The sequence below is a fragment of the Dunckerocampus dactyliophorus genome, chromosome 3 (assembly GCF_027744805.1).
Source record: "Dunckerocampus dactyliophorus isolate RoL2022-P2 chromosome 3, RoL_Ddac_1.1, whole genome shotgun sequence".
Taxonomy (NCBI): Eukaryota; Metazoa; Chordata; class Actinopteri; order Syngnathiformes; family Syngnathidae; genus Dunckerocampus; species Dunckerocampus dactyliophorus.
The window spans coordinates 537501-550669 of NC_072821.1; the positions used below are offsets into that span (position 1 = coordinate 537501).

General features: G+C 43.5%; 1 protein-coding gene across 4 annotated transcripts in view; it reads left to right on the plus strand.

Annotated features, from left to right (window-relative positions):
* The window catches only part of rhpn2 (rhophilin, Rho GTPase binding protein 2), a 44779-nt gene that overhangs the window by 26887 nt on the left and 4723 nt on the right, over positions 1-13169 (plus strand). The window contains exons 4-13 of one of the 4 annotated variants that reach the window (XM_054769799.1): positions 2383-2458; positions 3314-3391; positions 4753-4877; positions 4956-5122; positions 5187-5374; positions 5446-5602; positions 7949-8068; positions 8156-8350; positions 10498-10574; positions 12804-12950. In XM_054769799.1, coding sequence (XP_054625774.1) covers positions 2383-2458; positions 3314-3391; positions 4753-4877; positions 4956-5122; positions 5187-5374; positions 5446-5602; positions 7949-8068; positions 8156-8350; positions 10498-10574; positions 12804-12950 — 1330 coding nt within the window. The remainder of the gene's footprint in view (positions 1-2382; positions 2459-3313; positions 3392-4752; positions 4878-4955; positions 5123-5186; positions 5375-5445; positions 5603-7948; positions 8069-8155; positions 8351-10497; positions 10575-12803; positions 12951-13169) is intronic. The other 3 variants (XM_054769800.1, XM_054769801.1, XM_054769802.1) reach the window with 3 other exon arrangements.

Genomic DNA, 13169 nt, shown 5'->3' on the forward strand with positions numbered 1-13169 from the left:
TGATATTTCTTTTGCTTTTCATCCTTTTTTTACTGACTTTTTTGCAAAAGCTTCACAGCCAGTTGTGCAAATCCATCAAGTCATTGGTGATTAGTGCAGTGCAGGCTCAGTGTGGTTCACGATCCTTCAGGCTCTGGTCTATGTCTTCAACACGGTAGTGAGGGCTGAGAGCATGTGTGTGTGTGTGTGTGTGTGTGCTGCTGAGAGGTTTATCAGGGCACATATCCTCTCTGAGGCCCAGGGCGTCCAGTCCGAGCAGAGATTGCAGTGCAGTTGGTCAGTGATTTCATGGACTGGAACTGCCAGTGTGCCGCACCGATGAACTCATCTAGGATTGACAGAGGCGGCAGACGCAGGAATGCCTTCTTATCGTGGAGTGATGAATGCATTTGAGGAGTTGTTGACTGCTTCTACAGTTCCAGGTCAAAGCATGGCCACTTGATAGATTCTCCCATCTCATGAACTCCTTCAATCCAGGACAAGCCCTCCAGTAGCGGCCATTTCAGACCATTCTCACTGATCTTTCTGGGCACACAGAATATTGTGTTGTAAGGCTATATAGACAAGGAACCTACTAAAAGAAACATTAGACTCTCCTCTTTCAGCAGAAAAAAGTTACTTTCTCCCTTTTTGCGTTCTTTAGGAATCAGCAGTAGAACATACTGGAGGTACGTTTCAGGAAAATATCAGTTCAGTATCTCTGCTTGAAACCCTGCTGGAAGTGTGGATAAACATTCACATCCGAGATTTTCTTTTCAGCTTTCATGAGCAGCTGTCAGTCTTATGGTAGGTCTTGGTCAAAATACGTCATTGTAAATTCAAATTTGTGAATATAATGTCAAAAATGGCATTCTATTTGTAAGCTTTGACCTCTCAAATGTCATTAGATTAGGTTTGTTGTGTTTACGGATGAAAGATTTCAGTATTGGATGGAACTTTTCTGACAGTTGGCTGTTATAGTTGTAGGTGGACATGGTTTACTCCTTTCATTCACTCCTCTTGAGCATGTTCAGTGTTTATGGTGCAGCTATGACAACAATAACTTGCAGCATGTTTGCCTTTGTGCGTTGCTCAAAAGACAGTTGTCATCCAAACAAACGGCCATTTAGCCATTCAGGACAAGTGGTGATGGTGTCCTGTGATGCAAAACCCTGTCAGGCTTGTTTCTATGACTGTTGCGGTCAGTCTGTTCTCTGCTGGGCTGAGCAGCAGCAGGTATTTGTCCACCTTGATAACCAGCTCAGCCTGCTTTCCATCTGTCAGCACGTTGTTACCGTTTTATCCATCCCTTAACGACCGCCTGTTCAATGTTAGCAGAGACCGCATGAAGGGAAAAAGTTGAATTTACACACTCGTGTGGAGTTTGTGTTACACGTTTGGACTTTGAGGCCCTCTTTTGACGTTTTAAAACCCAAACCCCCTGCTGTGTGTGTGTGTGTGTGTGTGTGTACTGCAGTGGCACCATCTGCCTAATCCAGACTTCCCGTCTGTGCTGTGCGACTTTCTCAAGTGGCAATCATATCATGGCCTCTTTTCAGTAGATACTACTGTCTTATGTTTCAAGACCTTGGCGCGTTTGTTCCATAGAACAACAGCATGAGCGGAGTGAGCCCTTTTTTCAGTCTTACAGTCTCTTTGTCCCAGTGTAAGAGTGTAAGGTAGTAGAAATTCTATTAGTAGATATTATATAGTTGTCATGTAGTTTGAGACCCAATCTCATGTATCGACTTCCCTTGCTACACCCCTAGTTTATATTATCCAATAAGGTATTTTTAGGGCTTTATTCAGAGTTTTCACCATTTGCGGGGCAAATGAGGCACTTTTGGGTATCGTCCGCTGTAGGAATGTTGCCTTATGTGCAAAATTAACTTTCCAATAGTTATTTTTGCTCAAGTGAACATTGTGGCCATCAAAGCTAAGTTAGCCTTAGCTAATTAGCCAATCTGTGCTTGGAAGTACTTGTTACTAGCTTGTAGCTAGCAATTCTCAAAGCTAATTAGTCTAAACAGTATAATAACATCTTGATCCTTGGTCATTTTTTGGCGATATTTTGTGAGCCTCTGGAGAGATTATTATACCACTCATAGGCCTTTTTGTGCTTTAATATGCTTTAGTGGATAAGCCAGCCAAGCTAGGTTTCTATACAAATACAAAGTAACTTTATTTAAACCGTCCATAGGTCACATAACTTTCCACAACAATGGGTTGGCGGCCAGCTTGGTTATTTGTGTGGAAACTTAGCAGCACTAGCTTGTTTACTAAAGCAGATTAAAACTACAGCCGTGACATAAAAAGGCCCAGGAGTACTATAATATATCATTTTAGGGGTCACAAAAAGCAAATTTGATTAAATTGGACCTCTTTTTTGTATGTTTTGTCTAGGGAAACTGCCAACATCCCGCTCATCGCCCTGGGTCTGAAGGAGACGAAAGAAGTCGACTTTTCAACGCCATTTAAGGTGCCTAAGACACTGAGTTCAAATACACTGGAACAAAGCTTATTTCAACCTTTGCCAAGATATCTGCTTTGCAGGTCGGATGAAGTAGTGTTAGCATGCTAACGTAGCATCCCAGCTAGTGTAAAATGGTCATCGCAAAGGCAGATAATTTTATACTTCTTCTAAGGCAGGGGTCACCAACGTTTTTTCTTGCGAGAGCTACTTTTGGAAAATGAAAATGGCCACGAGGTACTCATTTTTGTAGAAATGATTTTCATACCATATTTCAACCCAAACAGATCAAATATGCTTGTTTTACCAAAACATTCACAAAATGCTGGTATCCACAACTCACATTTTATGTTTCAGAATACTTTTTCTTTTTAGTGTTCTCACATTATTAACTGAAAAGCTGAATGAAAAGCAGGCTTGCAGGCACCTCATGTGGTCGTGAGGGGCTACCTGGTGCCCGCGGGCATCACGTTGCTGACCCCTGTTCTAAGGACTCTTGTACTTCCGTACAATAGCACGTTTATGATAACCGTTCCATGTATGCGGTCGGATTGTTTTTGTTTTTTTTTCAACATGTTTGCAGGCTGTACTGCTGCTTTCTGTTTGTTGACTGAGGAACAATGAAGCGGAGACCATAAAACGTGTTATTTACCAATGTGGCTCACATGTAAAGGAGGTGTCGTTCAACCATGCGCCGCTCTTACCAACAGCACACCTCCGTCTTAATGAGCGGGTGTCGGCTTCCTTCTGGTCGGCGCCTCCATGACATTTATTGTTGGGCGGGGGATCTCGGGGGATCTACGTCATGTACCAGTGCGAGGAACTGTATTCATATATTTGATGTTTAACGTTTGTTTCCGACAGGATTACATCGTTTCGCATTACAACGAAGATGGCACGAGCTTCGAGGACGAGATCGCCGACCTGATGGACTTGCGGCAGGTCAGTAGCGTGCGTCAGTGACCCTCCTTTATTGATTTAACTTTGCTTTGTTTGCACTGAACTGCTCGCCACAGCAAGGCTAATGTTAAAACACGCACTATATGATTCTACTTGGAGCATTCTCTGGAACAGAAATGGCTCTTCTGGTGAGATATCATTGGTAGGGATTTGTAAACACAAGCTCGCTGTGCTGATGAGTCACTGACCCGTGTGTTATGGCCCCCACATCAACCTGAACGACAACATTGCTCATTTAATCATAATTAAAAAGGAATCATAATCATAATATAAAAGGAAAAATAATGTCATTTTAGTCGCATAAAGTTGACATTTTAAAGAGATTATTACAAAAAAACTTGTAATATTAGGAAAAACAAACAAAACAACGAATAAAGGTGTCATTTTTAGAAAATTAAATTGTGAAAAAAGTTATAATGTTAGGAGAATAAAGTCAAAATATTGTGGGAATAAAGTCAGAATTATGAGGAGAAAAATGACAAGAAGAAAAATTTAACTTGGCATGAAATACAAAATTTAAAAAAATAGCAGAAATGTAAAAAAACAGCTGTAATTTTACAAGAAAAGAGAAAAATGCATGTTCAAGCCAGAAAAAAGGCACAATTTTACAAGAGTAAACTTGTAGTATGAGGAAAATAAGATAATTTTATTAACGAAATATTAAAGAAAAATGATGTTTTTAAAGTCACGCTATTGTGAGGGGGAAAAAAAAGCCAAATAAAGTCGCAATATTTGGAAAATTAGGTTGCAGTCCAAATATTCCAAGAAGAAGAAAGTTGAAATAATTGGAAAATAAAAATAACTGCAAAAATGAAAAAAAACAGAGTGAAGTTGAGACTAATAATAGTCTACATGTTCATCACGGCAGGATGTGCAATGGCAATGGAAGTGTCATTTGCAGGGGTATCTGAGCCAACGCCCCCATTGTCATTGTATTGTACTGAGCAGCCTGGACGTAAACGTGTGTACCGGTCGCATGGCTAATTTGCAAAGATTTGCAAAAGCCTTGCAAGTTGTGTGACTTTTGAGGCATATTTTTCCAAATTGCACGACCTGTACATCACATGACATTACACCATGTAAGTGCACGACCTGTACATCACATGACATTACACCATGTAAGTGCACGACCTGTACATCACATGACATTACACCATGTAAGTGCATGACCTGTACATCACATGACATTACACCATGTAAGTGCACGACTTGTACATCACATGACATTACACCATGTAAGTGCACGACCTGTACATCACATGACATTACACCATGTAAGTGCATGACCTAAATACATCACATGACATTACACCAATTAAGTACGTTTACTATTTTGTGTTCAGGCATGCAGGACGCCGAGTCGTACCGAGGTGGGGGTGGAGCTGCTGGCAAAATACTTCAACCATCTTCCTCTGATAGAGAGTCGGTTCATCTCGCAGTCGCATCACAGCGGCCTGTTCTTCACATGGTACTCACCATCACATCATGCATTTTAAATGACACGATCGCTCATGTCTTACAAGGGGTTCTTTCTCTTTTCTTTCAGGTACGACTCCTTCACCGGCGTTCCTGTGTGCCAACAAAACATTTCCCTGGAGAAGGCTAGCATCCTCTTCAACATAGCCGCCCTCTTCTCCCAGATCGGAACACGGAGCGACCGACAGACCTCGCTTGGCCTAAAGGAGGCCATCTCTGCCTTCCAGAAGGCTGCAGGTACTCTATGACAGAATTGAGGATGACACAGTTTTCACTTACGTTTCTACTCGGTCTGGTGCAGGCATCCTCAACCACCTAAAGGAGACGTTCACACACACGCCCAGCTACGACATGAGTCCAGCCATGCTGGCCATGCTCATCCGCATGATGTTGGCTCAGGCCCAGGAGTGTCTCTTTGAGCAGCTGGCTCTGCCCGGCGTCCGCAACGAGGTCCTGACCCTGCTTAGGATGGCCCAGGAGGCTGCCAAGGTGAGATGAGTGCAGCATCCGCAGACACACAACACACACTTCTTTTTGTTTTTTAACCCCCACCTCACCAGGTGTCAGAAATCTACGACCACGTGCACCAGTCCATGATCCAGACACCGGTGAAGGACAACGTGCCCTTTTTCTGGTCCACCATGTCTCAAGTGAAGACCAACCACTACCGCTCCATGGCGCACTACTTTGTGGCCTCCGCCCTTCTGGACCATCAGGGTATGCAACACGTTCACTTTTGTGTTGTTTTACATCCACTTAGTAACTTGTGACTGAAACGTAGACGCAGCCTTTTATATGTCAAAAATATGCTATTTTAAGCAAAATGTACACTTTTCTTGCCTTAATGAAGCATTTTCAAGCATAAAAATGGCTAAATACAAATACAAGGCATTCAGAAGAGAGCTGAAACTCAACTTCCTGTCCGCACCACCGGAACACATTTACAACAACACTCACAAGCACAAGTCTAATTGATGTCTTATTTTCTCTTATTATGTCTACTGTATTGGGTAATACAAGTGTGGAGCCTACTATAGGGGTGTTATTTCATATCTAGACAGCTCTAATAATGTTAAAAACTGTATTTAGAAGGTTGCACACAGGTTGTCTATGCTCCAACTACGAAAATGCTCGAAAAGGAATGCTACTTGACGCAAATTCACTTATCATGGTTAGGTCTGCAACCAATTAACCACGGTAAACGAGGGATTACTGTGCATCTATTTTCAGTTAGCAAAGCTATCCTGAGACCAATCAAGGAGTCAGTTGGCCTGTTGTTGGGTAGAATTCAAGAGATTCAAAATTCAAGAGAGTTTTATTGTCATGTGCATAGTAAAACAGCAGTTATACCATGCAATGAAAATCTTATTCTGTTCATTCTCCCAAGAAAAGAAAGAAAACACAAGAAAGAATAAGAACATAAGAAACATAAACACATAAACATATATACCAATAAATTAAGCAACAAAAACAGAAGAGACATTAATACAAATAAATAAATAAATAAATGAATAAATAATAAAGTGCTATGAGTGTGTGCGTGTGTTGCGTGCGGCGTGTGTGAGTGCTTCGTTGAGAAGCCTGATGGCCTGTGGGTAAAAGCTGTTTGCCAGCCTTGTGGTCCTGGACTTCAAACTCCTGTAGCGTCTGCCTGACGGTAGGAGCCTAGTCGCTCTAGCTTTTAGCCTAGCATGCAGGCCGGCCCGCTTGCCTCGTTTACGCCTCGGATGCTTTGCTCGCCGGGTATTCAGCTCACCAGGCCCGCAGGCTGCTGCGTTCTCCCGGCGCGGAAGAAAGGCAAAGTCTGAGAGGCTAAATGAAAGTTCATGGTGAACCCTGCCGATGTTCAAAAGTGTCTCCCTGTTGTAATGTATTGCGTGAGTGTGTTGAATGTCCAAAATGAACAATAAAATAGCAAAAAATAGAAAAACACGGGACAGTGTCACAGAGACGTCTGCCACGGAGGGCGCCATCTTTGATCTTTTGAATGACCAACACGTTTGAAATAACACGCTCACACCTGCTTATCAGAGACAAGCAAGCACTTCTGTTTATCTTTTAGATCCCAAATATGTCTATCGTCTTTTTCTCCCGTTTTTCTCCCACTCCTCTAGCTAGGGGCGAGGTAGCTGTGGCATCATGTCCATGAAGGTTTTTCCGTTGACATCACAAAAAGCCACAACTCCAACAGCAAGCATTAAAACAAAGAAGTGAGGGAGATGATAGATGTTGATCACGCTTGGTGCTGGAGGGACACAATGTACTAGAGTGTATTACATCATTAAAAAGTGACAACAGCACAATAATAAAGGTATTCTTTGAATTCATAGCTTATGTTATGCTGCTGCCGTATGTGAGGCAAATTGCTCTTGTGCAGGTGTACCTAATGAGGTCTATTCTAAAGAACTATACTCTTATGCATGTGAATACGTGCTACTGGACTGAATCACATCCAGCCACAAATGGTGTTACATAACAGCTATTTAGAGACGCACACACAGATGGTGGTGTGTTTTCCATGAAGCTAGAGAGCTGGAGGGCTAAAAAGAGGGAGACTGACTGAGGAAGAGAGAAAGGTTTCAATGAGAGAGGACTGGCAGGGAGCCATGTGTTGTGTTCTTTTGCTGGTATCCACAGTACAATACAGTACTTTACTTTACTTTACTTTATGAATAGGGAGTAGAGTACATTGGGTGGGTGGGTTAGGGGGGTTGCTCATTATGGGACTCCCGTGTGAGGCCAGAGAAAAAGGATCCATTAACCGCAGCACTGCAGCGGATCATCACGTTACAGGAAACACCCTTGACAAATACTGTACTTTACTTCATGGGACATTTATTTTATGAGCACCCACCCATGAAAATATTCCTTCTCTGTAGACGTACGTGCTACCAAACCTCTGTTGACTTGAAGTTATCATTTAAAGAATCATTTACAGCCCCGGGTTTGGACTATCAAGTCCTGGATTTGTTTGAATTGGAAGAATGAATCAGTGTTGGCTTATTTTTATGACCGAAAAGGATCGCCAGCATTGATTTGCTTTGTGTCCTCTTGTGTGTTCAGTGGGTCCCACCGATGATGAAGACCAGCAGGAGAAGACCTTGTCTCAAGTGTATGATCACCCCCCTGAGGGCTGTTCTCCTCTGGACATCCTGAAGAAGAGAGCGGAGCGAGAGCGAGTCGGTGAGCGGGTGAATCCCATGGCCGGAGGGGACAATGTCGTCCCAGGTCTCCCACCTTCTTAAAGAAAGCGACTGTCATGTCCCGCAGGTCGAGCCCACATTCGCCGTGCCATCACAGGCCACGAGGAGGCCCTGAGGATCCACTGCTTGTGTCACCACCTCAACAAGCTGGAGGTCCTGCAGGACATCTTGAAAGCCAGCCACCAGCGCTCACTGCACAAGTCCAGTGAGAACCAAAGTGAGGAGGAGTTTCCCGACTACTTGGTGGCGCCGGACATTGTCTGTGAGTCTGGGCCTCCTAAAGCTCAAATGATATATTTGTTTAATGTTGGCGTGGATGGTACTGCGTTCTGATGACACCATCATTAAACAGCATGTCTATTACGTTTGGTTTTGGTACTTTGCAGTGCTGTACAACACATCGTCTTCTTCTTCTCCTTTCGGCTTTTCCCTTCAGGGGTCGCCACAGCGAATCAATAGCCTCCATCTAACCCTGTCTTCTGCATCCTCTTCTCTCACACCAACTACCTTCATGTCCTCTTTCACTACATTCATAAACCTCCTCTTTGGTCTTCCTCTAGGCCTCCTGCCTGGCAGTTCCAAACTCAGCATCCTTCTACCTGTATATTCCCTATCTCTCCTCTGGACATGTCCAAACCATCTCAGTCTGGCCTCTCTGACTTTATCTCCAAAACCTCTAACATGTGCTGTCCCTCTGATGTACTCATTCCTGATCCTATCCTTCCTGGTCACTCCCAGAGAGAACCTCAGCATCTTCATCTCTGCTACCTCCAGCTCTGTCTCCTGTCTTTTCCTCATGGACATTGTCTCTAGACCAAACACCACCACAGTTTTGTACACCTTTCCTTTCATTTTAGCTGAAACTCTTCTATCACACATCACACCTGACACTTTTCTCCACCCGTACCATCCTGCCTGTACACGCTTCTTCACCTCTTTTCCACACTCTCCATCGCTCTGGACTGTTGACCCTAAGTACTTCAAATCCTCCACCTTCTTGATCTCTTCTCCCTGTAAGCTCACTCTTCCACTTGCGTCCCTCTCATTCACACACATGTACTCTGTCTTACTGAGGCTAACCTTCATTCCTCTCCTTTCCAGGGCAAACCTCCACCTCTCTAGCTTCTCCTCCACCTGTTCCCTGCTCTCACTGCAGATCACAATGTCATCTGCAAACATCAGAGTCCATGGAGATTCCTGTCTAACCTCAACACACCGTAAATGCTCCAATTGAACCGCAGTCCACAGTGTCCTACAGTCACCGGGTGGGGCTCAAAAAACATTAGCTGTGGCTGTAGGCAACTGCCTGATGTAGTTTTTATCAACGCCATACAATGGCAGTAGCTGCATGGTCAGCATCCAGCAGCTTTATCTACCTCTACGTGTGCTTTAAAATGTTGCTATCTGCTGTTGGTGTGAAAGTCATGCCCGTTAGACTTGCCGTACAGTTGTTTACTGTACAGTGGACTCATCACTGACTCATATTAATGATGCCTGACCGGTTTGCTCCTTTTCGCGATTACAACATTGGTTCTGTTGCTGCTGTGTTGTGCAATATACCGTGGAACCTCAGTTTTCGTCAGGAATTTGTTCCAGAAGGTCTGACAAAAACCGAAACATATAAAAACTGAGACAAGTTTTGCCATCGGAAATAATGTCAATCCAGTTTAAATGCCCCAAAATATCAAGAAAAAATAAATTTTACAGAGAATAATACATGCACTAATTATAAATGATGAAAGGATGGAACTTCTTGTTGCGAGATGGAATTCAATAGTGTTCCTTACTTTTTTTGTCAGGCCCCATGGTGGGTTGTTACGCAATAGAAAATGCTCGGACAGTGAGTCAGCAACACCTTGGGTGCTTTGTTTGGACACTCAGTTTGGCAGAACGATACAGTACAGAGCAAATGAACTATTTTTTAAGTACATTATTGTCGGAAAACCGCAACATTGTACGAAACAAAGTTGTGAACATTTTTGACAAAAACGAATGATGGGAAAACCGGGGTTTGACCATACATGTTTATAAACGAATAAGTGGTCAAAGAGAGCTGCCTTTTCCTTTGCATTCTCTCATGCACTCCAAATGATTGTTCCAATGAATGCAGGAATGAGTTGTCACATTTACAGTAGGACTCTCCAACAATCGCCCCATTCCTCTTTAGCTACATGAACGTCTCTGCTTTTACCCTATTGCCTTTGTAAAAGGATGCCATTAAATGGTGCAGATGTACCTAATAAAGTGGCCAGTGAGTGTTTCCAAAAGGCTGCTGCACGGTGCACCACACCTGCATTCCAGCTGCTTATGATGTCATGTTCCTGTTTATGCTGCATTGGCATACGTGATGGTTGCAATGTACTGTACTTAGGATTGTAAACACTATTTTTTTCTTCTGTTTTTTTTTAGCTAAAACCGAACACCAAGCAGAGATGGAGGTTCCTGCCGTCATAAAGGTGAAAGTCAGCGACTTTTTCCAGAGGCTGGTATGTGGGCTACTAATCTACTACTCACGTTCATGTCCTTTAAGTGGTGGAGTACTTGGAATGGACAGGTGTGGGGCAAGTGGTGCATTGTATTGTTTGTAATAAGCTCCCAGGTGAGTGTTCAGGAGGTTTTTATTGCAGCAGACTTAGAAAACCTCCTGGATGTCCACCTGACCAAAAGGACGGAACACTAACACTAACCAAGGTGCTCAAATTTGTAACACTGCTGTCATGGCGGAAACTGCACTGGAACGTGTTCCCACGCTCACGCTTGGTTCTCTATGGTGGTGGCTTGTGACGCGGATGTTCTCCATGGACCCAACAATAAGTATAGCTTCCATGGCTGCTACCATTCCAAAGTTATATTTCCACATTGCCACGGAGGTGTTCCCTTTAAAGTGCTGTCTCCACAAAGTTTTTATGTTTTTTTTTTTTTTTGTTCAACCAGAAAATATAAGAACACCACCAACGGCTAGCATATGTTACCAATAAAAGTCTATATTTTTCACAGTTACGAATTAAACTGCATAAAAATTGGCGTAAATTGTCTTTCAGTTTGAATGGAAGGTCGCTCCCGGCTGTCCCGTATTCACATCATACAGTATGTCCATAGCGCCACCACGCACACAACAGCAGTCAGAGAGGCGCTCAACAAGTTACATTCATGATGTTATTCCAATAGGCTGTTCACTCATCCATCACCACTCCATGGTTTCAATTTTGCGGCTTCACTCTCTCATGGTTTGTCAAAAACATGTTCATAAATTGTGTGGTTGAATACGGCCTATTACTTGTCAAAAATTTGCTTATTTAAGCAAATTTTACCAATTTTTTGCCTAAATAAAGCATTTCTGCAGGCTTGAATTACCTTAAAAGAGGCACAACAATCCCTAATAAGAACACGGGCTACTGTTGCTGCAGTAACCCACACCAAGCCAAAACTCCGCTAGCTCCCCTAGGGAACACATTTATAGCAACACACACGCACAAGTCTTATTATCTGACGAGTCTTGCAAAAACCACCAAGGCGAGAGCTATTTTTATGTATTTGGTTTTGTTCTGATTTGATGGGGGTTTTCCATGAAACTTTGTAAGGCTGGCACGTGTACCAACGTGGAACCCATCCAATTTTTATCTCAGTTGTTTGTTTTATTTTAAATGTTTGTTAGTTAGCATCATTATGCAAAAAATACACAACCAATTTACATGAAACTTTGTGTACTTTCCTGGGAAGAATACATGAAAATGTTATCTCTGCCAAGCGCAAAAGCCAGAAGAATTGCCTTGGTCTCCATTGGTTGGTTGGTTTGTGAAACGGAGCTCCTCTTCCTGTGGAGGCGGTCCCAATGAACATGAAGCTTCCCAGTAACCAATGTTTGTTGGTTGTGTTGTTCTGGTCTGGTTTCAACCAGTATTGGCTAGGCAGCACGACATCCAGGAGACAAAAACGTGCTTGTAATGAAAGCGTGTGTGTGGGGAGGGGATAAGTTAAAGGAACAGGCTGCATTTTTTCCAAGTGAAGGGTCTTGTGAGTGTCATCTCCCTGTTGTAGATAGACACATACAGGTTGCAGTACCCATCTGGAACAGAGTGGAAAATATTCCATTCCAAATGTTTCCATCATGTTTTTTGTGTGATCAGGATTACGTAGAGTAGGTCCCAGAATCACACGTGCTACTATTCCATCATCTTACGTCTGCTAACATATGGACACAAATGACTTTGTGTCTAGTTATCCAAAAGAACAGACTAATTAGTTGGGGAAGTCAAAGGTTAGAGCTGAGACTCGTCCTTCATTAGAGATGTTGGACACCCGCAGGTCTGCCGAGTTAAACCGTGTCATCCCCTCATAAAGAAGGGACTGTACGGATTTAGACCAGGACACGTGTTCCCAGTAGATGCACAGCATCGTCACAGAAAAGAGGGGACAAGGAGGACATGCTTGGGATTAGTGTTTCATCAGCTGACCTCTAAAACATGTTTGATCTTCATCAGGGTTCCACGACAGTGGACACCTATTACTGTCTTGGACAATATCCTTTATATAAAAACTATAAATGATGTGTCCTCCTTAAAACCATTCAATATTGGACTGGTAATTGACTTCTTGGACAGATGAATCCAAGTCCTGTCTGATGTGCTGTGTTGTGTTCAAGGCCCGAAACCGTGCAGCCTCACTGACCACCACCTCCCGCTGTGTCCCCCCCCCCCCCCCCCCCCCCCCCCCAGGGGCCTCTGTCCGTCTTCTCGGCCAAGCAGCGCTGGACGCCACCTCGGACGCTACACCTGCGCACCGAGGACCGAGACCTGGGCTTCACGCTGAAGGGGGACGCCGCGGTCCAGGTGGTTTCGTTAGACCCCCTTTGCCCTGCAGCTGTGAGTACACGTGTAGTCCACTTTTTTTTCTTAATTGTGTGGTCAGTTTGAAGCAAATGACATGAAAAGACTTGAATCCCATAGCAAGTAAATACACGTCCAGTATTGCCTTTACGGTGTAGCACACCAGCTGACTAAGCATCCACACGTTGCTGACTCAGCCTCTGTGAAGAATGGCGAGTGCTTCTTTTAGAGTTGGGACACTATAGACCAGGGGTG